Source organism: Argentina anserina, chromosome 6 (assembly GCF_933775445.1).
Source record: "Argentina anserina chromosome 6, drPotAnse1.1, whole genome shotgun sequence".
Lineage (NCBI taxonomy): Eukaryota > Viridiplantae > Streptophyta > Magnoliopsida > Rosales > Rosaceae > Argentina > Argentina anserina.
The window spans coordinates 4,519,296-4,543,552 of record NC_065877.1 but is presented as its reverse complement, the minus strand read 5'-3'; the positions used below and the strand labels follow the sequence as shown (position 1 = coordinate 4,543,552).

The 24,257-nt window shown below is 37.0% G+C and overlaps 5 protein-coding genes across 5 annotated transcripts; 4 read left to right on the top strand and 1 right to left on the bottom strand.

Moving 5' to 3' along the window:
* Positions 1-5,483: 5,483 nt before the first annotated feature.
* Positions 5,484-6,129, top strand: LOC126796706 (uclacyanin-3-like). Its single transcript, XM_050523451.1, has 2 exons — positions 5,484-5,606; positions 5,776-6,129. Exons 1-2 carry the CDS (start codon positions 5,484-5,486, stop codon positions 6,127-6,129), a joined length of 477 nt encoding a protein of 158 aa, XP_050379408.1.
* A 1,985-nt stretch (positions 6,130-8,114) lies between these two features.
* LOC126799559 (acid phosphatase 1) lies at positions 8,115-11,219 on the top strand. Its single transcript, XM_050526787.1, has 4 exons — positions 8,115-8,253; positions 8,375-8,762; positions 8,856-9,068; positions 10,911-11,219. The coding sequence occupies exons 2-4, from the start codon at positions 8,398-8,400 to the stop codon at positions 11,086-11,088; spliced, it is 756 nt and encodes a 251-aa protein (XP_050382744.1). The 5' UTR covers positions 8,115-8,253; positions 8,375-8,397; the 3' UTR covers positions 11,089-11,219.
* Positions 11,220-12,176: 957 nt separating this feature from the next.
* LOC126796705 (V-type proton ATPase subunit E2) lies at positions 12,177-13,682 on the top strand. Its single transcript, XM_050523450.1, has 6 exons — positions 12,177-12,306; positions 12,390-12,490; positions 12,696-12,852; positions 12,930-13,120; positions 13,385-13,484; positions 13,659-13,682. The coding sequence occupies exons 1-6, from the start codon at positions 12,205-12,207 to the stop codon at positions 13,680-13,682; spliced, it is 675 nt and encodes a 224-aa protein (XP_050379407.1). The 5' UTR covers positions 12,177-12,204.
* Positions 13,683-13,983: 301 nt separating this feature from the next.
* On the bottom strand, positions 13,984-17,602 carry LOC126798382 (BTB/POZ domain-containing protein At3g08570). Its single transcript, XM_050525332.1, has 4 exons — positions 16,924-17,602; positions 16,107-16,173; positions 14,844-15,986; positions 13,984-14,745 (listed from the first exon to the last, which is right to left on the bottom strand). Exons 1-4 carry the CDS (start codon positions 16,995-16,997, stop codon positions 14,221-14,223), a joined length of 1,809 nt encoding a protein of 602 aa, XP_050381289.1. The 5' UTR covers positions 16,998-17,602; the 3' UTR covers positions 13,984-14,220.
* A 1,500-nt stretch (positions 17,603-19,102) lies between these two features.
* LOC126799492 (histone acetyltransferase TAP1) lies at positions 19,103-21,837 on the top strand. Its single transcript, XM_050526701.1, has 8 exons — positions 19,103-19,254; positions 19,523-19,608; positions 19,722-19,782; positions 20,359-20,542; positions 20,720-20,819; positions 20,953-21,053; positions 21,167-21,260; positions 21,599-21,837. Exons 1-8 carry the CDS (start codon positions 19,217-19,219, stop codon positions 21,676-21,678), a joined length of 744 nt encoding a protein of 247 aa, XP_050382658.1. The 5' UTR covers positions 19,103-19,216; the 3' UTR covers positions 21,679-21,837.
* The last annotated feature ends 2,420 nt before the right edge of the window (positions 21,838-24,257 follow it).

The following is a 24,257-nucleotide window of genomic DNA, read 5'->3' as shown; positions in this document are numbered from 1 at the left end:
TATCGCATTCTATTATCTGCAGTAGTTGCCTGAGCTTTAATGGGGGCATGAGTGGCCCATTTCACCCAGATTTCTCCACTGGTTCTGGCCACGTACCAGTCGATCGATTCAGATATCAGAAAGGTTATCTCAATTCACCAGCCCTCCCAATATCACTGGACCAGATGCGAAAACGATGCGTTCGATCAGTCCTAGACTTATAGCTATACATAAGTATGGACCAACTAACATATATACCAACGAGACCAGGAGCATGAGCCATGTGATGCCTCATGCTTCCTCGAATAAAACCATTAACGAAGATAGATACCATACTTCGATCAATAACTTAATTCACAACAACTGGCCGGAGAGCTACATGAATTAACAGCGACGTCCGTCTATATTCTTGACTTGCACACCTCCAACCAACCTAGCAATTGCTTGTCTAATTCTAACTTGTGAATTCATTAGTCTTTGAGAAGACCAAGAAGTCGGCACCACACTTTGTTTTTTGCTATCTCCTCTGAATTCTCTCTTAATTGATGAATTTAACATGTTTTATTTTTAGAGTTGTATACCTCTCCACTTCGCGTTATTGTCTTGTTGAGACCATTTATCACACACATAATCACATAAATAATCAAAGGTACAACGTTGGATGCAATGCATCACGAAATCTTGCAGTCGTGACTCGTGATGTGTATGTGAGTACGTGGGAGTTGAGCAGTAAAATCAATCATAAACCACAATATTCCGTGTTGCATAGCATGAAACGGATCACATATACTACGGAGTCATTTTCATGATTTTCACGAGCATTTCAAAGAAAGGGCAAAACACATGAATGCATGAAGCTGTGGAGGCATCTTGACTCATGTAGTGAATGCAGGGGAAATTCTCTCCACTTCTACCCAAACTAAATTACGTACATCTTTCTCGAGCTTAATTCATTGCGTTTGCAATCAGAGTCTCACTGCTACAGAAGCACGTTAACGTTTGGCAAGTACGTCTTCTACAGTTGCCGCAGCATGCTGTACAGTGGCTTTGTGGACGTCCATGTGCGAGGCATCAAGTAGCTGCATGGTTCATACATATACAAACCTGAAAGTGAACAATCATGCGAAGGAAGCGCTAGCAATGGCATTTAACTTCAAATATTTTTGGTTTGGAACACATTGTGTCTTTGTCAATGGATCGTATTAATCAGAACCACATGGCTTGGAACCCTGGACAAGTCAATGATGGAGAAGGACAGCATTTAGCAGTTGCAGTTATACAATAAGTAGCACTGTTGGAAAATGGAGCCACCTGCAGGTTGGTTTGTATCTATCGTCTTGTTATGTGCATGTACATAATAAAGAAGGGACGTACCTCACGTGCGTGCAAAGGATCGATGCGAACTGGGGAGTTAAGGGTGAAAGTGTGGAATTGAAGACCAATATATCTGAGATCACTCATGCTAATTAAGCAAAGCAGCCCTTCAAAGACATATATAGGATCCTACTTGATGAACTCTTATCGTCAATTTTATTGTTTACGATTGTCTGAATTTTGAACTTGGCAGCGAAGATTTTTGGTGGATCGGAGAAAGTAATCTGATCTAGATTGGAATAGTTCAGAGCCCTATGTGATGGAGGTTTGCTTTGAAGCAAGGTTAGCTAATTAGAAAAGCCTGGGTCATGTCCAGTTGATAACATGTGGAATAGGGACATGGTGATGGGGCAGGAATCTTGCCCCAAAAGAAAAGGATATTCCATGCTCTGCTAGTCACTAACAACCATGCGCAGTTTCTTCCCGGCATAGTCCTTCTCTTTCTTTGTGAACTTTCTAGCTTTCTTGAATCTCTTTTCAAAATAATCAAACCCAATAATCTCATATAACAAACTAATTTATTGTTTCATAACATCAAAAAGAAAACCCAATCTCAGATTCAAACCATAGATTAAAGAAACCAAATTTGAGTTTCTATTATGAGATAGATCAATATATATATATATATATAGAAGCTATTGATTCCATGAAATCCCAATATGCGTATAGGAGATCAAAGAGGCAAACTTCCTTCCTCCAAAATCATAATGCAAACAAACCACCTAGGCAATTGAAACACGATGAGAAAGCCGTCTTGTGTGGTTCTCATTCATGAGAGATGACTATCGCTTCCGGTAGCAACAAAGTTATAGAGGTGCTAGGCAACAAACCATTTGCCGGAAAAAAAGAGAGAAGAGAAGGGAGTTGGGTTTTGAATCAAAAGGTGAAAACTCTCACTCTTTTCATTTGCTTTGATTTAACGAAATCCCCAAAAATATAACCCAATCTGCTAGCCATCGAAATTCAAGTCCAAGATCTTAGTTAACCGGCCACCTCTCTTCCTTTTCTCTGTTTTGTTTTTTAGATAATCCTCAGTTCCTCACTCGCCTGACTAACAGACCTCGAGTGAATAATTAAAAAATAAATTTGTCGTCCACTTATATTATGCCCACCTCATACACACTATCTTAAATAAATGTCAAGTGTCTTTTATAATACTATAGTTATAAATTTGTTAAAAAAAATGACACTTAGCATTTACTTAAAGTGGTGGACATAGTGTGAGCATGATAGTGCACGATAGAGCGACAAATTTGTTTCCAAATAATTAACACTCATTCAAGAAATTAATCCATGTGTACAAATAAACGCTGGTGTGCGTGCTCACTGGTGAATTGAATCGGTTTCCATATATATGCCATGTATTCATCTAACTTCACACGGCGCATTCTCATATACATGTAGACCAATAGCAATTTACATATATGGTCTACTTCGCTGAGAGCCTGAGATAGTCGAATGCTATGACTTCATCTCAAATCTCAATGGTTCAAATATAATCCATGGTATTCGACCAAAAAAATATATATAATCCATGTTCATGAACTAATACGAACAGTTGAGCATTCTGAATGGTCCATATACACTAGTTTTTTTTTGGTTAAGGTCCATATACACTAGCTTGCTTTCAGATGAAAACACATATATACATACGTCGTTTCTGTTCGTACATGTATAATAAAAATATACTTCAACACTGGATATTATTTCAAGCACCGACGACTCTAATTGGTGGTTGCCAATTCAGACTAACCGATTTTAATGTATTTGGTCTGCAAATGTATCTCTGGGTCGACGTGGGTGAGGTGAGTCCTGAGACCTGTGTAATGATCAAGTAGCAACTCTGACTGGCCGTGCTCGACCACGTCTCTTATAATGTGGACTCAAATTGAACGTATTCTCTTTCCAATCTAAAATACATGGTATAAATTGTTCTCAGCGTATTTGCTAAATTTGCTTATTGCTGTAAATTATAGATCGTTGGTTACTCGTGATCATGTATTCATGTTAACACCAGATAGTGCATGCATAAGTAGATAACGACTTGTGGATTACGGATTATTTTGAGGTGAGATGTGACAGAAGCAAAAGCCACCCTCCTCCTAGCTAGACTTCTTAATTTTAAGACAAATCAAAACAAAAATTGTGGTCAGGATGATGATGTGGTTCCACGTACGTACGTAGATACTTCTCATGATGATTGCGGAGAGACATCTAATGGATGACTAATCACATAGATTATAATTAATTAATCAGTGAGTTTCTTTTAAGAGGAAGATGATAACGTCATATATCATTAATAACCTTAAGTAGGATTATAGGTTGAACATAGAACACCCTTAAGATACAAGTGAACTATGAAAAACCCCATAAAAACTACGAAAACCCCAAGTAAAAGAAATTTCTAAATTATAAGCCATAAAAATCGCTATGATAATACTCAGAACAAAAACTTGGCAGGATAGACTCTTACCACTTATTTGCCACTATCGGGATCACCTTACGCGAAGATGCTATCCTAGAGACACTAAAATTTTTAATTAGAGGGTAATGTCTATTGTCTTAATTTATGTCCCAAGCCTAATAATAAACCTAGCTAAAAACTGCAAAAAAAAAAACAGAAAATAAAATACTACCCTGGGCCCAAATATTTTTAGACCCAAGTCAAAACCCAAAACTGTAGGAGGCAGGTCACTGCCACTTACAAAGTTTAATTGATTTAATTCATAACATGCATCATCTATATCATTAAAATGACATAAAAAGGGTACATACGTGGGATTAGGAAGAGTAAAAGTTCATTTTCTTCTGGCTGAAGAAGTGATGATCGTTAGTTTATACCGTCTCTCTAGTTACTGGATTCGACCATGGGAATTATAATAATTACCGTGCGATAATTCCAAGTGTTCAAGTGTGAATATTTCAGATTCGACAGACGATAGTCTAACAAATACAACAATTGATTTCATATATAAATATATAAATGATGAGCAATCACTCGTACGTGTAATATCAAAATACTCCGGTAGGGTTTTGACTTTAGCAGCTTTCAACTCTTGCCTACAGTGAGTACAGTCTACAGATATGTTATTATATACGTGCATTACTTTGCATTATCTCAATATATGGATAAAACAATATATATATATGGATCAATGCGTTTATTCTGCACCAGTGAAAATCCTATATAAATTCGCAAGAAGATTATGTATGCATGCATTTCACCCCCACCAATCCTTAATATCTGTGGATGTCTCTAGTGGATCTGTACCAAATATACAGTTTCTTTTTCCGATGGAGTTCGACTTAATATAGTTAGGCTTTCATGAAATAATCAATCGCATGACCGCAGCAAACAAAGGGCATGCGGCACCACCCACTGGCCACTGCATGCTGCTTACAAGTCATCGATTAACTGGTGGTCGGGATCAAGAAGGTTACAGACTAACAGAAAATTGGGGAATACCGATATCTCTAACGGCCGGTGTGATCTGCTTAATTTGAAATTAGTTGGGAGTGATCTGCGTTGTTTTAAGATTCCTAATCCTATATGTATTGTGTTCCAACATTATGATATCGTCATTCACGTACAATTTGCGTGTATTATGTACGTGCGCGGCTCGGTTACGCAAATATGAGCTAACTCACTGGGATTTAGAGTCATAATCATCTTTATATATGAAATCAGCCCACTTTTTGGAATCTACAAAAATTAAAAATATCTTTCATTTGTGCTTAATTTCTTTTCTTAATTTGGTTGTTCTCTAGCATCTCCATATACGACCAGGATTCAGTAACTGTTAATCAATTTCCCTATTGGATTCTACATTGAAATACTCACCTATACATATTGTTGGAGAGGAGAGATCTCACATCTAAGAAGTGACAAAGAAAATAAAGCTTATAAGTGGGTGGATAATAACCAATTGTACCGAGGTCTTTTGTGATTAAAACTCAACACTTGTGAGGTGACTAAGTTGAGACAATATCGGTACAGTTGGTCCACGGGTCACGTTTGTCGCTGTTTAACACATATATAGAACGCTGCTGCTCAAGATATTACTCACAATTACTTAACAAATCCTACTTCTAGTTCGGTGGCTCAAATTAACTTCATACTGAGATTAGAAATGGCTTTGAAAAACAGCATATTGGTCCTCTTGGTGGAAATGACTCTTTGTGGCACTTGTGTTGGTGCTGGTGATGGTGCTGGTGTTGTTCATATATACTTCATAGAGTCGGTGGCTCTAAAGGTTGGATAGTACAAGATTACAACCAGTGCCTGTGGTCCTCAACAAACGAGTTTCATGTAGGTGATAGTCTTTTGTTTTCTTACAATGAGCACCTGCACTTCCACAATGTGATCGAAGTTACTGAGCAAGGTTTCAAATCCTGCGACGTACTCTAGCGTTCCCATTGCAGTTTTATGATTCCGGCTCCGATACAATTAAGCTTACAAGGCCTGGCCACTATTACTTTCTCTGTGGTGCACTTGGTCATTGTGGTCACGGACAGAAGGTTGGGGTTATGGTTAGCCTTCCCATACCTGACAGTTCTGCCTCCTCTCCCAGCCCGGCACCATCTGGATTGTCTTCTCCTTCATCACCTGCCGGTCCGATCTCCTCTCCGAGCCCAGCACCATCTGGAATGTCTTCTCCCTCAACTCCTCATCCTCCTGAAGAGAGGCCACCACACTCGGCGGCTCTGACCATTAATGCTCCAAAGCTTGCCTTGACTTTAGGTTTTGTGCTTGTGTTTTATAAATTGATGTTTTAAATTTTCCTTGGCCAGTACATTTGTGTAAGCAGTTTTTAAGATTTGGTCAGTTTGTACTAGTCCAAATATTCAAATTATTTTAGATATTTTTTTTGTAATAACGTAACAATCCCTTCATGATGAAGGATCGACTATTTTAGAGATTGATCTTTCATATAATTAGTTTTGCTCTCGTTTCGTTTCATCTTTTTGAAGAGATAGAGATGGAGGATCTCAATCAAATCCATTAACCAGAGAACAACAACTCTCTCTTGAAAGGAAATAAAAAAAACGAAAGCTTTGGTTAAAATTCAAATTCGATGCGACGTGTCCTTATATAATTGGCCTAATTATAGCACCCGGCCCACTAATCAATTTCGTCAAGGTGATTCGTTGGCATCATCATAAAAAAAAAGTCCTTTCTTCGTGTATATTCCTCTACTTATATAATTTCATTCACCGACTCTGGTCCGGTGGTCGGTGCTTTGATGATATCGGATTGGTATAATAACCAATTGAGAGTGTGGATTCCATGTAGGTTCTGACTGCATTCCCGCTTCTGTCCAGGTTTGATAATTTCTTCACGCATTTAAGAAATTATTTGATGTACTCGAATGGAGGAATAATTCACTCAAATGCTACTAAACCATCATCGCAATGGTAGCCCGATCAATCTCCAATTGAAGAAGAAGAAAAATCTTCTTCCGATCGCCATATATGTAGGTGTGCGTACTAAAGGCTGTCGTTGCTCAAGTGATTTAACTTCTGTTGCAATTAGTAGAACAATGCTATTAAGTGAATATATGTATGCTAATATAGTGAACACGATATAGAAGAATAATTTTCTCAAAAACCATGAGGAGTTTGCTCTGTTCTAACACCTGTTTTTCCACCAGCACCATTGTTTGTGGTTTCTGACGCCACCCTCGAGTGTACCACCAAGCAGTTTTGCTACTTAATAAGCATTGACGAGAGCTTTCATCTCTATGCCTAATATATCTCGATCATCATGTCATATTCTCACGCCCACTTCCATATCTATCTGGTATACTAGCGCGCATGCAACTCATTCATCACCCAGTCTGAGATTGATAATATATCAGGATCTTTAAAGTTCAGTTGTGTTTCACCTGTTGAGGTTTGTCAGTCTTTCAATTCTTTCCAGCCAGTTAGATGTACGCTGTCGATCATTCTTAGGTATTCATCGTTACATAGTTAGTTAGACGTACACTTTAATGTTTGCAGACGCCTGTCAATTATGCATAGAATGCTGCAGACAATAACCCAGATATATGATCAAAGTCAATTAGTGTTCAAGGTCGAGTATCGATCTAGTGTAGACTTTGAGACTATAAACTTTTACAAGTAAATCGAAAAACACAATGTATAAGCACCCAACAACTTATTACGTAGTATTGCATGCGAACCATAAGTGATGCATACCACGTTCTAATTGGCACAATCCGAAGTCACCTGCATACTTTTTTTTCCCTTCAATGTAGGCTACAAGAACTTTCAGCTCTACCATGCATGCATCTGAATAAAATTCCTTACTTACAAATCACGTAGATAAACGATTACAAAGTTCTTCATTCTCTCCTAAAGGACACATAGAGATCTAGAGGCACTTTCTAGGACAACAAAGAAATAGGAAAGAGTCATGTTTTTGTGTCAACATAATGTAGCCTCCACGGCAATCGATCTATACCGTCTATTCCAAGATTAATTTGTTCAAGTTATTTTACTCCAAAGTGAGAATAACTTCTCTTCATCATTTATCTGATCCTATTTGGAGTTTATTCCCCAAATCTCTTATCAATATTTTGTGTGCAATCCTTCCCTGTGGGAAATTTCCCTGTTTGTTCATTGATTGGGACGTTTGAAACTTATGCAAGTCTTTGGTCATTGTCTTGTTGCTTGCTTCACAACTCTCTAGTCTCTACCCTTGGTAGGTGTACATATATGTATAAACCTTAAATAACTAAATCTTGTATTCGACAAGCAGAAACAATCTATAGAAAGGATTGAGTCCCTTACAAAAGCTTAATCCAAAGCATACAGATGTGATTTTCCGAAAGCGTTCTATCTTAGTTGAAGGCGGGAAAATAACACACCATTACGCACCCAAATGTTTTTGATCGTCAAGTTGGTCTAATCTCCTTTGGTTATATATAGAACGTATCAGCTTGAAGATACCTAGTTGTTGCCTTGATATAAATATGTTCCACTAACTAAGCTAGCTGTTATTTCATTTGTTGTCAATTAGGTTCCAAAAGCAAGCAAGTATACATGATTAGAGCAATGATGAAGCAAATCCAGGAGGTGTTGGTGGCTTTGTTCTACAAGGCCACCGGCATGAAGCGTTGCTCTAAGCCCCCTCAACTCGACTCCGGTGGATTTTGTTCGAGCTGGAGACTGGCGGTGGAGGCCAACAATGTGCGTGGGTGGCGCACCGTGCCAACCGAGTGCTTTCTCTATCTCGAAACATACATGATAGGAGGACAGTACGACCGCGATGTGGAGTTCATTGTTGGTGAAATGATGAGCTACATGAACGGAATCGTTCCCTTGGATGACGGCATGGATGCATGGATCTTGGATGTGGACGACACTTGCTTATCCAATGTCTTCTACTACAAGGGCAAGAGATACGGGTAAGTAGTAGTAGTAGTAGCAGCAGTGGATTTAGATTAGCAGTGGGGCAATATAGCATAGTGAATTTGATGGTGGTTCTGCTTTATATGTAGCTGCGACCCTTATGATCCATCTGCGTTCAGAGCATGGGCGATGGCCGGAGGGTGTCCGGCAATTCCGGCTATGCTGGGATTGTTTAGCAAGCTGGTGAATAGTGGGTCTAAGGTTATTTTGCTGACCGGAAGAGATGAACAAACACTTGGTCAAGTCACTATTGAAAATCTGCACAATCAAGGTTTTCTTGGTTATGATCGGCTCATTTTGAGGTCAGTATACACTATACACACATATGATACATGAATGTCTGCATTTGCAGATAAACAATGATTTGCTAATTGTTTCGATAATTGTTGCTCAATGTGGACATATTCGACTCCAACCACTCATACGTCCATCACGTAGTCACGATAATTTGATTCAATTGACTGGTTCGATTCAATTGACTAAATCAATTCAATAAGAAAGGAAGATCGAAGAACTATTCAATTGACCGGTTCAATTCAATAAAAATTATGATTATGCATGTTGATAAACACAACAATTTCACTTGCATGCACGATGATTGAATTGTTTGATGGATTAATAATATAGCACTGCTATTATGGCGGATGAATTATTATATATACTCATCACATATTCTACGTAACGTATCATTTTATGTTATTGATCAATTATTTACTGTGATTATTTTTGATTAGTTCTTATTTGTAAATAAACTTTTATCATTTTCACTGTGTGCATGTTAATTATATCATAACGTAATATGATTGACTGTGTATATCATATAGCAGTGCCACGTGGTGTGGCGGAAAAAAAAAATTCGGCGCTACAATCTTATGTGACATGCAACATAATATCGCAATGTCAGTAATTAAAATAGTCATAAGATGTCATTTTTAATAAAAAGACAATCATATCCTTATTTAATATTTATTTATCATGATCATTAAATTAAGAAATTTTTTCGTTTGATAAAAAAAGAAATTTTTTCATGGACATAATTTGGATACCATATTTAGTAAATAGAAATTAAATTCCAGACGATTTAATTAGCTTATTACATTTATTCAAAAATTATTTTACGATATTTGTTAAAAAAGTTACCTTACAAGTGATGAAAACAAGATTATTATCTTATGACAATTTATTAGATTTTATGGGACCAGTAAGGTAACAAATTATTTTTATCCATGTATATATTATATATTAAGGCCATATATTAATTAAGATTAATATTGTATGTTACCATGTTTTCATCTTTTTGTCATATATTAATTATTTAAGACGAATTAGTTTTATTAAAATATTTTTCACACACACGTCTATATTTTTCATTATTTTGAAAATATGTTTTACACACACACATATATATGTATATAAGCATAATTTCATAAATATGAAAAAAAAATTAATTACATTTTGACAGCATTATAATAAGGAAAAAATAATGGATAAAGAAAAAATTATATATTTATAATAATCTAGAATCATTGGATTAACATAGATAAAATTGTCTTTTTATTTAAAAATGACATATTATAATTATTTTAATTACTGACGTGATAATATTATGTGGTATGCCACATATTATTGTTACGCCGAATCTGACGTCATATTGTGGCACATAAACATTTTCCTTAATTATATTCTCAGAGTCAGTAATTAGTGGTGAGACTAGTCAAAATCCACGTTCAACATGCTAATTATAATTTGATTATATTACCTGTAGCTAGTCAAAACACATGCACCGAATCGAATTAGCTTCTTCGATCAAAATACAAATATATAGGTACAAGTTTTCCACTTTGAAAGAAGAAAAACATATTTGCATGTATCAAGTGTCAACCATAAGAAATTAACGTATGACTACTACTACACGATATATGAAAAAAAAATTCAGTGAAATGTTTACTATATATATAACTAACCTGCTGCCTATAATTCAACGTGTCTGGCAGTACACAAAGACTAGTCTCGATTAGATTTTTCTACTTCAAGTTGCCTAATCTCTTATGTCTATACTTAAATGTACATTGTTAGATACTTAATTAGATCTAACAATATATAATCAGTTTTTTTCTTTGTGGCTTGTACTTAATTACTCACAGGACGGAAGCTTACAAAGGGCAGGGCGCGGTGGCATACAAGTCAGCGATTAGGAAGCAACTGGTCGAAGATGGTTACAGGATATGGGGGAATGTTGGAGATCAATGGAGCGACCTCCACGGAGATTATATAGGCAACCGCACGTTTAAGCTTCCTAATCCCATGTACTTTGTTCCTTAATCACTATGTATCGCAATTCGCAAGCATCCACTGAAACTAAGCAAAGCTTTCATTTCTAAACTACCTTTCTGAAGTTGTTATTTCCCGACACTGAAACAATTGTATTTACAAGAATGAAACAAGTTTAATTATATTTATGCTTTCAGGTACCACCCTGTAAATTCGAAAAATATTTAATTATAACCTTGACATTATATGTGGTAATCATAAGAAGTTCATCACCTCCTGGAATAATATTATATATAATATAATTGTTTGCCGGGTGAATATCTAGAATGTAGCTTGGGGTACAGGCCGTACATGCATCATAGTTTTCAAGAGATTCAATAAAATTTCATCTATTTGAAAAAGATTTGAAAAATAATAACTAATTAATGAGCTTCGCCCTTTTTTTTTATCTCAGCTACAAGCAAACAATAGATATAGTGGATCATTTCTAATATATATATATAGTGGATCACCACAATCATACACTAACAAACATCCATTCAAAAAAAAAAACACTAACAAACATTATAACAAAATAATTACGACTTTGTACATTCAGCTATGGATTCAACAGCTTATGCTATTATTACCATTTTGATGGCATCATTGATACCGACTGGAGTCACTGGACCACGAGTATGAGTAGCAGAGTAGAGTTGGATTTTATAATGCTTTCCCAATTGGAGAAAATTTTAAACGTGGATGGTACTCTATGCTAATTACTTCCAATATTCCTTTTAAACAACATCTGCATATCATTGATTCGATCGCTATTATTTAAACATTTTATTAGTATCACCTGAAAATTTATCAGGCATCCAGACATAATTTCCATGAAGGATTTGATTTCATGCGAGTTCCATGGCTCTCTTACAAAAACAAATCTCAAATTAGCGCTAATTGTGGAAATATTGGAAGTATTCAACGTCGTAACGGAAGTAATATCCCGCACGAAATTTCGCACCAACAAACAGACACATGAAGAAAGTGTCTTTCTGATCTCTGGTTCTTAATTTCCAGTTTCCATTGCAATTCTTTGCGATTCATCCTACACCACCTTTAAACACTGTAACACAAACAATCGTTTTGAACGCATCATTTCATAAATAAACTGTTCTATCTGAAAAGATGAACGATGCAGACGTGTCGAAGCAAATCCAGCAGATGGTCAGATTCATTCGGCAAGAAGCTGAAGAAAAAGCCAACGAGATTTCCGTTTCTGCAGAGGAGGTTTTAATCTTCTCGATTATTTATCACTACTTGCATTCTAATCATGCTCTCGTGGCTTTGTTCTAATTTGTAGAGTTGTGTAGGAGTTCAACATTGAGAAACTGCAAATAGCCGAAGGGGAGAAGAAGAAGATCAGACAAGAATATGAACGCAAGGCAAAGCAGGTCGAGGTTAAAAGGAAAATGTGAGGATTTGCTTAATTGATTTCATTCTTTACGAAAATTTACTGTTGCCCTAAAATGATCTCGGGGCTTCTCGCGAACCATAATGCCATAATGGGGATAACGTACATGTTTCGATATATTATCTTTTGTATGCAAATATGTTACCTATTTTGTTCAGTTCTTTGATTGAGGACGACTGGTGAGTAATAATGTAACTCTTCACAGTGAATACTCTATGCAACTGAATGCGTCGCGTTTAAAAGTTTTGCAAGCACAAGATGACATCATAACCTCCATGAAAGAAGCTGCTGGAAAGGAACTTGTGCGTGTTTCTGAGGACAAGAAGGCTTACAAGAAGCTCATGAAAGACTTTATTGTTCAGGTAGCAAAATTTATGATGTGGTAATGAAAATCATATAGTTTTGTATTGATTGAAGGTGTAAAATCGGAAATGTGCAGAGTTTGATTCGACTGAAGGAGCCAGCAGTGCTGCTGAGATGCAGAGAGGTTGACAGGAAGCTTGTTGAGTCTGTTTTGGAGGAAGCAAAGAAAGTTTATGCTGATAAAGGGTTTCCTTCACCTAAAGTTACAATTGATGGAGTATATCTCCCACCGCCTCCAAAGGGTGGCGATTCTCATGAAGCCTTTTGGTAAGAAATCCCTTATTAATTTTCACAGTTCATTGCTTCCAGATTCTATTTTTTCCTTCTTTAAAATAAAATAAAATGAAAGCTTATATTTTCTCATGCACTTTTCAGCTACATACTGACAATTTGACATTGTAGATGAGAAACTTTGATCAGGCAGCCTTGCGAATGTTGTTGTTTGCTGTATGACTCGGTTACATGTATAGCACTGAGTTGTTATATATTGTCGTCATTTATTTATTTCTTCTCTGTTTGATTCTTTACTAGTTCGGGTGGAGTGGTGTTGGCCTCTCAAGATGGAAAGATAGTGTGTGAAAACACCCTTGATGCACGATTGGATGTCGTCTTCAGACAGAAATTGCCTCAGGTTGGTATTCATGGATCCTTAGCCAATAGTTGCTTACTTTACTAGCTAGTATAGCACGAACTAAGAACAGAGATGAGATGGCTAATGTTGTTCTTCGAGTTTTTCTGAGAGTATGAGGATATCAGATAGTAAGTACATTTGGGGATTAATTTCTTGTTTTGGCTTTCCCTGCAGATCAGGAAGAGCCTTTTAGGATGAACGAGTGCATCATCAGCAATTCTACACTTGAGCTTGTCCAAGATTTCTACTAGCTAATTTTTATCTTCTGGGTTGACATCTACTTAATTACTTCTGAGATATGAACAATGCTTTCAAGACAAATAATAGTGCTCAGCTTCTCTCAAGTTATTATTATAGGGCAAGCTAAATAATAACTTAGTATACTGTTTAACTATCTATACTGCAGCTAATTTGCATATAATTAAAAGCTAAAAAAGAATTCCCTAATTAAATTTGGTGAATTAGCAAGTGTTAGGACAGGAGCATGACTAACAGAGACTTAGCAAAAGAAGTGACATTTCGAATATCAATGTAGCTACTTGTACAACATCTAGACCTTGCATAAGATGGGATTCATGTCAACCCACCTCTTGGTCAGAATTGTGTTACAAACTCCAGGCTCCCTTCACAAGTGAGACAGTGATGAGTCGGAGCTAGCTCAACCAATCCATATCCCAGTGCGACCATGACATTGAACATGAGCTTCTATATGCAGGTTCAAAACTTCCTAAGCTACCTAGGAAAGAGAATGCCTCCTACTCCTACCAGTTTTCCCATCCACTCCCCGGGACTTTCTACTTGATTTCTGTCGCTTACCTCCTGCTTGACCACTGAAAATTCCCATTTTTCCAATACCCTTAGAGATTGAGGTCAAGAATGTTTTGCCATTTCCTGTCTTGTCCATCAATCCTTGTTTCATGAACAACTGTTCTTTCTCCAACTCGCTCAGTCTCACTCTCATTCTTGAGATCTCCATCTTCAGTTCCCGGTTTTCTCTCCTCAATGAAGCATAGTTATCTCGAGGGGACATGGCTGCACTTGGTATCCCGCTACTTATTCTCTGGGAGACAAAACCATCTCCTGAGTCTCCAGAGAGTGCAGTCTTCAATCGTACCTGCTCAAAATACAGAACTCTCACTGTCATCTGTACTGGGAGACGATCATTTTGTGCAGCATGGTTGCAGGCTTCTTGAGAGAGCTTTTGACAGTCTATGAACTTGCAGAGCTTCTTGCATTCTTGTTCAGTTAGCATTGAATGTACCTGAACACGAACATAAAGTCAATTGAAGAAACATAAGTTATGACTTACAAATAAACAAGATCATGTCTTCGATGACTGATTGTATGTTGATAACTTGCCTTCAAGTATATATCAACCGCCCTGTAAAGTCCATCATCAATGACTCGAGCATAATCAGGCAGTACTTCAATCATAGCAACAAACTTTTGCAAGCTGAGGTATGGATCAGGAGCAATTTCAGCTAGATATGAGTCGATAAGCCGTCCAACTTTCAACAATGAACCATGGCTCGGAGAATGACCAGTGCCTTCCGACTCATATCCACAGTCTTCATCATCATCTTCTTCTTCAATCCGTTGCAGGAAGTTCACCAGTATTCGATGAACAGTATCAACATCATACAGTGAACCCCCTGCATAAATGGACGGTATAAGGATATCGTCTAGTGTAACCATCTCCAACCTATAAGCAATCCTCCTCTCAATCTCGAGCCTGCATGTGATTGCAGCATCTACCATGATTGACAACCTCAGCATTCCAAACACAAAACTCAGTGGTACCGAACAGGTTTTTTCTGATGGCATTAAGCTTACAAGGGTTTCCACAATAGTCATCTGGTCATGTTCTGGTAAGCTATCTGGCTTTTTCCAAATTTGACATTTGCCAATACCCTTTAAGGATGTTTGAGCAAAATGCATTAAAGATGCAACAATGCTGTCTGGTCGAACACCTGTTCTTGTCATGGCAAAAATAACCCTCTGATAGTATTCGATCCTAAGCAATGATAGATCTTCAACCCACCAATCCAGGCAACTACTTTTGAGCTCAGCTGATTCAGCATCAAAATTTAACATAGACAAGCCTGACATCAATTGCTCCTTACAGGCATTGGTGGCAATAGCCTCCACACATCTGCTTGGAATTCCAACCTCCTCGGCTATAGGAGGTAGTGTTTGGCAGGTGCTCAGGACTTCCACTGACTTCTCAAGACTCTGAACTACAACCTCATTCAGGTAAATTTCTGTTCGCTGAATAAGGTTTTCATCCCTATAGTCTTCAAACATTTCTAAGTATTCAGCAGCGCAGCGGAGATGGGCAACATTTGCGCTTGTGATCTCAAAATTCATGCCATAACAAAATTTCATTGCAAGTTCAAATGCATGTGGTCCTCCTGGTATGTTGTGGAGTTCCAATTTTGCTGCTGAATCCTTGGCATCTGCAACCATTTTCCGAATCTTTCCACTTCGAGACACCAATGGAAACTTCAACAAAACAGAAATGTAAGACTACAAAGGCGACGAACTTCACCAATTGAAACTTCAAAATCTATACTATCAGATGTCAATTGGCATCTAAGGCCACATGTTAATTTAGGAGTTTACCTTGTGCAATAAGAAAGATTCTCCATCGACAACAATTGTGATGTCCCCAGCAACATCCGAAAAGATACTGCATGAACATAAAACCTCCAATATAAGCAGTGAACAACAAGGATGATCGACTCCAGATATTGACCAGCAAGAATTGCGGCTCTCCACATCCAAGTATATTTACTTAACAACATTCAATTTGACAAGAAAAAGTCAATAAGACTGCAAATGAGAAAGAAATAAAAATCTGAATTCTCATGTCGGCCATAGAACCAAAGATCAACCAGTTTCTGTGCAGTAACTATAAAACATGTTCAAAAATCAATAATAGCCAAAATCCAAGTCTCCAACAAGCTGCCAGAGCTAACATGCAAATGATATACGTAAAGTGTAGATCTTGGAATCAATCCTTATAGATTCGAAGAAGTAGAACAACAAATTTCTTTCCAAATCTGTTATTTGTGTAGAAGACTAGAAGCTATCACTTTAAATATTTCAAGTTCTGTTTGATATGTTAGTTAACTGAACAAATCTATAGCCTCCATGTACAACAAGTGTACTGCAGCACTATTATAGACTAGAACAAAGCCAGACAAAGACTACAAAACATGAGCTACATAATTCAAAGCAAAGCACTTGCACACTTAGACTCAAACAAGGCCAGACAAAGACTACAAAACATGAGCTGCATAAACAGAGAGTACATGTCATGAATGTCAAACAAAGCACAAAACTTGCACAACCCTTGAACATGAACTTCCAAACTTGAAAGCCAAAGAGTAAATAGACAGTCTGAAATCAGAGAGAACTACTCAGAGAAGGGTTATACCGAGTGGTGAAGGAGTTGGAGAGCTTAGGAGAACGGTTAGAAAAAGCAAAAGGGTTCTCAGAAACCATTCCCATTAAAACCACCACTGAGTCTCAAACAGTGTTATAAATCATGATGATGGTGATGAGCTTCGTTCATTCATTCATCCCTTGATTCTCTCTATCTCAGTTTCCTTTTTACGAATGGCCCCTTGGTGTGGATCAAATCTCATCAGCGCTACCTTCTTTTCTGTTCAAGGGACATGCTTGCTGGCACTACTGCAACTGCTTTTGCTTTTGCTTCTGCTTCTGCTTCTTCACCATTCCTTTGTCTTGTATTGCGTTCTTCCTTTATCTGTTTCTGTGCCAAGATAAACTTGATTAAACAGAGCAAAAGAATAGCTTTGTCTGAATTGAGACTAATCTAATCTAATGCAGGCTCTCTTCCAATTTTCAAAAGTTGAAAGCCATTATTGTGCAACTCCATGGCCCTAAATGTTCATCAATAAATTGTATTAAACAGAATCTATGCGACCATTTTTGAAGGAAGAATGATTAGAATGAGGAGGGCACTGAAAAGATGATACTGGAAAGAGTGGTAGCGTGGAGTGAAAGTGACAGAGGTGGCTCGGAACTCAATAAAGATGCTATTATTAGAGAGAGGAGAGGGAGATAACGCAGAAGTAGAATGATCTAGTCTCTTGTTGAGGCTATATTATTGGTTTTCTGGAGCTTTGTTGACTGAGGCTGCATTATAAACAAGACCAAGAAAGGGAGCTATAGTGGCATCATATAGAGACTGTATTATTAACGGTTGGTTCATATGGGTCTCTACCATGTTATTATGTTTGCATTTCAAGAATTGAATTGACAATACAGTTCTCCAGTACATGTCCGATTGTATAAACTAACAAACTTTGAACTAAATAGTCATGTCCGCAATATATCAATGTATCGTAGCATTTGATATATCGATACACTGCCAAAAGGTAAAACTCTCTATTATCTATAAGCTTTGTCTTTGTTGCCTACTTGCCTTTAAAGAATGAGCCATTGGCTCTCGCTCTGCTTTGCATAGCCATTGCTAAACGAAAGCATAACTCAACGTCCCCCTTCATGGCTTTATGGAAAGCTCGGAATAGGCTAAGGTTTGACAATCGTTCTTCTGTTCTTTGTAAGTTGCGTTGCTTAATTATGGCTTGGATTCGTCAAATTAGCTCTTTTGCTCCTGTTCATTTTAAGGGTGTTCTTGATGCCCGTTTATTGGCTTCTTTAGGTATTGTTCCCAACCGGTGTAAGGCTCCAAACATTTATCATGTTTTATAGCAGATGCCAATTTTACCTTGGATTAAAGTTAAACACTAATGGTTTTATTAAAAGTAATCCAGGTTCTGCAGTTTGTGTGGGTGTTTTTCAGGATTCTACATGCGGTTTCTTAGGGGGATTTTTTTCAGTCGCTTGAATGAAATTCTTCCTTTTATTCTGAGTTTTATGTTGTCATTTTGGCAATTGAGATTGCTATTGCTAGATGTTGGTTCCATTTATGGTTAGAAAGTGACTCCGTAAGTGTGGTGTCATGTTTCTCTTCCAGATCTTTCTCTCCTCTATAGAACTTGAGAGTCCGTTGACATAACTGCTTATCTAAAGTTTGCATGATGTCATTTCAATGTAGTCATATCTTTACAGAAGGAAATGCGGTAGCTGATAAAATGACCAATTTATGCCTTACCAATGACACATTTATTTGGTATGACAGTCCCCCTAATGCGCTCGTTAAGTTCTTACAAGCTAATTACTTGACATTTCCAAATTTTCAGTTTTCATAATAGGTTGATCTACTTTTTGTGTCTTATTTGTTTATGTTTTATTATTCTTTTTATTTTGACAAAGTTTTGATTTAGTCCTCTTGTTATGTTTTTTTTATTTTTTTAATAAACATAACCAGACGTGGGGTTGAGCCTCCAAACTAGCTAGGCTGGGTTTCAAAGTTCAAACCCTTAAAAAAAACATAACTCAACGTCAAGCAATGTGTCAAATGTAACTGGCTGAACATACTGGCATGTGACACTCTTTTTCGAGCAAAGTTTTTCCGGCCACAAAAATATATAAGCCAATGATGGCACTGTGTAATTTGTTCGATGGAGGTAGGGCAATGAAGGCAAACCAAAAAGTGTGTGTACCTCATAGGGAATAATCCGATGGTCTCAAAGTTTGCTACAGAAGTTGCCTCGTTGGTCTTCTCAAGAGAAAAGAGTGGTTTCAGAAGGATATCCATATCAGCACTGTTAAGACTCACACAGCTTTGAAGCAACAACATGCCAACTGCCCTCAGAGCCTTAGCTTCCTATCCTCTGTAAGTGGTTCCCCTCTGTTTCAATTCAAACTCCCAACCCAGTTCAGTTCATCAATCATATCTTAACAACTTCGCTACTTTGAACCCAAAGTTTGTTGCTTTGCCTACAACCTTAACTCTGATAATGAGCTTTGAATTTATTTACTGAAAGAATGTTTCTATACTTATCTGTTTGCAATAACTAATGGGTTCAGTTCATTACTTGATGATGGTGAAGTAAAGTGTGTGTTAATGGGTTCAAGAAAGTGATGCCCTTTTCGTTTGGCAGGTGCCCTATTGCTTCGTTTGACTTGGGTCCTCAAACATCGGATAAGTTATTGTTTCCTTGCAATTTAAGCCACAGCCTTTTTAAAGGTATGCATACTTGCCCATTTGTTGCATTGTAGTGAGTGTTAAAGTTTAGTAATAACCCATTCTTTGTGAGCTAGGATGGTAAAGTTTTAAGCTTTTGTAATATTATTACGCAGGAAGCAGAATTCATAATGCATATAGACTCAAGGCTGGCTTTTGGGAATCGATTAAATCTGGGTAATTGTTCGTATCCTGATGATATGAGAACTGCAACTTACATGTCTGCATATAATTCACACACTTTTTTTTGGGTCTGAATTCACACACTGAATGTGAAAGTATTTACCTTACCCTGTTCACCATTCAAATTATAATGTTATTGGCGCTTAATTCCTCAAGAATGCTTTTGAAGCTGGCACATGAGTTGAAATGTTTTTGGATCGGAAACTGGTCAGATAGTGCTTTATGCTGGGGATATATGACCCATTGTTTGGCTCATTGCTTAGTCAGTCAATTGATATTATAGTATGTCAAATAGATTTGGTTGGTCTTTTACTTTTTTGTTTGTTAGAGGTTGGTCCCTTACTTATTTGTGCATAAACGTTAATACTGATTGACAGGAAGCATGAACAATACTATTTCTTATAATCCGAATGCTTGGACCATTATGAAGTTATGAACATAATAATGAGTGTAATGCAACATATTTACATTTTATTTGATCAGCCTATGTGTCTGTGTCTCACCATTTGTTACCTGCTAGCCTCCTCTCACACAATAAATTCATGAATGGCGTTATACTTCTTATCACAGTATCTTAAGCAACAACACAACACAAGTAGTGGAGCCACCACCCACAGTTCCAGAAGAGGAAGAACCCCTTCCTGAAGAGTTGGTTCTCATCGAAAAGACTGAACCAGACGGAACAGTTGAAGAAATAATATTTTCGTCTAGTGGAGATGTTGATGTGTATGATCTTCAAGCCCTATGTGATAAGGTAATTACTTTGTTATTGCTCACTTGTCTTTAAGTAACTCTTTCTACATATTGACTTATTCAGGAGTCCATTTATTTTACTTGTAATTTACCTGGTTGATATTTTTCTGAATATGGGTAAAGCTTGTATTTCTTCTATCCATTGCCAAAACTCAGCTTAACACATTTCTACAAATAGGTAGGCTGGCCTCGCAGGCCACTTTCAAAATTGGCTGCAGCTTTGAAAAATAGCTACATGGTAGCCACATTACATTCAGTTCGGAAAGCGACTGGATCAGGTACATATGGATAGGACATCATTGCAGTATCCTCCTTTTCACGCAAATGGTATTGTAATTTTTTTCATTCTTGTTACTACATCTAAAACTATTTCATGGACATCTTAGTGTACTTGGAGAAGTTATTTGACAGACGGGAATGACCAGAAGAAGCTTATTGGATTGGCCCGAGCTACATCTGACCATGCATTTAATGCCACAATTTGGGATGTCCTAGTTGATCCTAGCTATCAGGTACACTGGGGCTTGAACATTGTTCCTTGAATCTAATCAATAACGCCATAACTCTTCCCCACAATTCTTTGGAAATTGCAAACTTGTTTACTGATAAATCTTTTATCATTCAGGGTCAAGGCCTTGGAAAGGCCCTTGTAGAAAAGATTATAAGGGCTCTTCTGCAGAGGGAGATTGGCAATATTTCACTTTTTGCAGATAGTCAAGGTATTATAGCCAATATTTATAGCCATTTCACTTATTATTCTATTATGCTTTGGTTGCTATTCAAATTGTTCCAATAGATCAGCATGTCTGCCATTGTCATACTAATAACCATACTGATATGTTTTGGTTAATAGTGTGTGACTGTGTGTCTTAGAATCATAGATGATAATGGTCGCAACACAAATCTTTTGCCACCAAATCTACACTGGTCTCTTTTTTCCACAACTAGATCTGCTTTAGTGCTACCACTATGCTATGTTGCCTTCTTTCGCATTATGTATTGATGTGGACGTTCTCGTTTTTTTTTTTTACTTTGTTTTCTTACGTTGTCATTGCAGTCATAGACTTCTATCAGAATTTGGGTTTTGAAGCTGACCCGGAGGGCATCAAAGGCATGTTTTGGTACCCAAAGTTTTAGCTGCCACCTATTGAAGCTCAAGTGCGTTTGTAGTTTGTACTACTGACTTGGCGCTGCAAGTCAGTTCAGATGAAGTAAGAATACCTATCTGCATAATGGTAAATTATTGTAAGACAAGTTACTGTAATACTTATGAGGTTAAAAGGGAAGCTTCTTTTGGATCATCTTCTATCATCTTCAGACATTTCAAACCCACTATTACGAATTTGAAGTAGTCACCCTGCCCCCTGCCGCTTGAATTGAATCGACCGAACCCCAATACTAACTATCCATTATTTTGTGGAGGCGATCACTTAACAATAATGTTTTGACCGACTAGTTGATTATCCCATCTGTTTTATATGGGAGGTGGCACCACATATTCAAAACCAAGTATATGCAATTCCCCAACTGGCAGGTTGGCTTGTCTCGGAAATTACATAAATCACATGTAGGGATGACAATGGAGAGGGTAGGGTCAGGGATTGAAAAACTATACTTATACCCAAGTTAATGTGCATCTCTGTACCCCCCGATTCCTGTAATAGGATACTAGGTATTTCTCGTACTCATACCCTTAGGAGATCAACTTTCCATACTCGCTCTAATATCTGTTAATATCAATTTATTTTAATATAAAAAATTTCAATAAAGTACACAAAATATAAAAAAACTAAAATAAAAATTAATATCATGATAAAATTATCTCCTTATGTCAAAAATTATTGTACGTGCAAATAATCATAAAATATATTTTGATATTTTTCTATTTATTTTGTCTATTAATTTATTTGAGTGAATATATATTAATTATATTAAATATATAATACATTATTGGGTGAGTATGGGATGATGATCGAAATATTATCCCCGTCAAGGTTCAAAATATCGGTATCGGGGGATATATCGTTTTAAAAAAAAAGGAGATATCAGATATATCGGAGATATATCGGGGATATTGGAAAAAAATATCGTTCTTCTTCCGAAATTATTTATTTATTTATTATTGAATTATATACAAACAAATGCAATTATTAATTTTATCTAGTACCAGAAAGAGGCTCTAGGTGCTTGAAAAGATGCACGTTGGTCAACAAAACTACAATACTTTGCCCAAGACATACGAGCTATATAGTACGAATTGTGATGGTTAACATGATAGACATATATCTCTTTTGAGCTACTAATAGTTTCTCCGAGAAGGGGATAGTAAGGATGAACCCAACTCGATAATTGATCATAAACGTCTCCAATCTGACCATAATTGTAAATAGGATGACCAGATTGATAGTTGATTTCATGTGATTCGTTTGACATCCCACTGTGCTATGTGCCTAAACTGATAGAATCAAAACTTAAGGCAACTGAACTAACATCAGATGAAATATTTTGATCATCAATGGCTCCTCTTGTCCTCCTCCTGCACCTATTTTGTTGTTGCGCACAATGACGGCCTGCTCTAGATCCATGATTCTCATCTTGGGTAGCATGATCAAAATTACTTTCACAAGTAAACTGTTCAAATTCTCCACCTACATAAAATTGTCCATATTCAAACCTTGTATCTCCACCACCTTGTCGACTTCCACCACTACCATCACCACCACCACCACCACCATCATCACTATCTGAACTATCTGGAGTTGCCACACCGCCCCACACACTAGCATTATCATAATCATCTCCCGGGTCTCCAACTTCATTAGATAATACCTTGTTTACATCAATTACAAAATCAGTTGCTTTTTTTACGACATGTGGAGGAGAGTTGTCATTTTTATCATCGAGGTGTGCATGCATAATCCAATCATGAAGATGATCAATGTCATTCTGAAGCGGTTCACTAGCAACATGAAGTAGATCGATATAATTGTTTTCATTGATCACATTATCTTTTGTTTTATTATCATGTAGTCGTAACTTCATGTTATAGTAGTAGTATACGAGTTTTTCCAACTTCTGATATGCAAGACGGTTCCTTTGCTTTGTATGAATAAGAGCAAAAGTACTCCACTTTCTTTCACAAGAAGAAGAGGAAGCCGTTTGTGCTAAAATACGCATGTCAAATTTTAGTATTATCATCCTTCCATGATGGGTTCACAGGTTGCTAGCAATCTATGAAGGTATGAGGGAACTTCTATGAGACAAATACTACAATGTGACTCATGTTTTCTTACTTTCCCCAATAGTGCTCAAGGAGAACACTCCTTATCTAGATATCTTTTGAGAGGACGTCAAAGAGATAAAGATTACTACTCTTTCTATATTCCTCGAGGAGAACACTTGTTACTAAATTTTTAGATATTCTCTTATGACCGTCATGAGAGTATGAGACTATGTTGTGACCCTTTATTTTGGATTCTCTCAAGGTCAATGAGAGCACTGGTCAGTGATATGACTTGACTTTTAAGAGTTAAAACTTGAACTTTCACTTCTCATCTCGATATCTTTTATGAAAAATTAAAAATTAGCCGATTGAATGACTACTCTTCTAGTCTTATTTTTTTATATCCCTCGAGGCTCGAGGTGATTAATTAATCAAAAAATCTAGGTCAAGAAGAGTCCGAGACATCCTCAAATTGAGTTTATTTTTTTAAGTG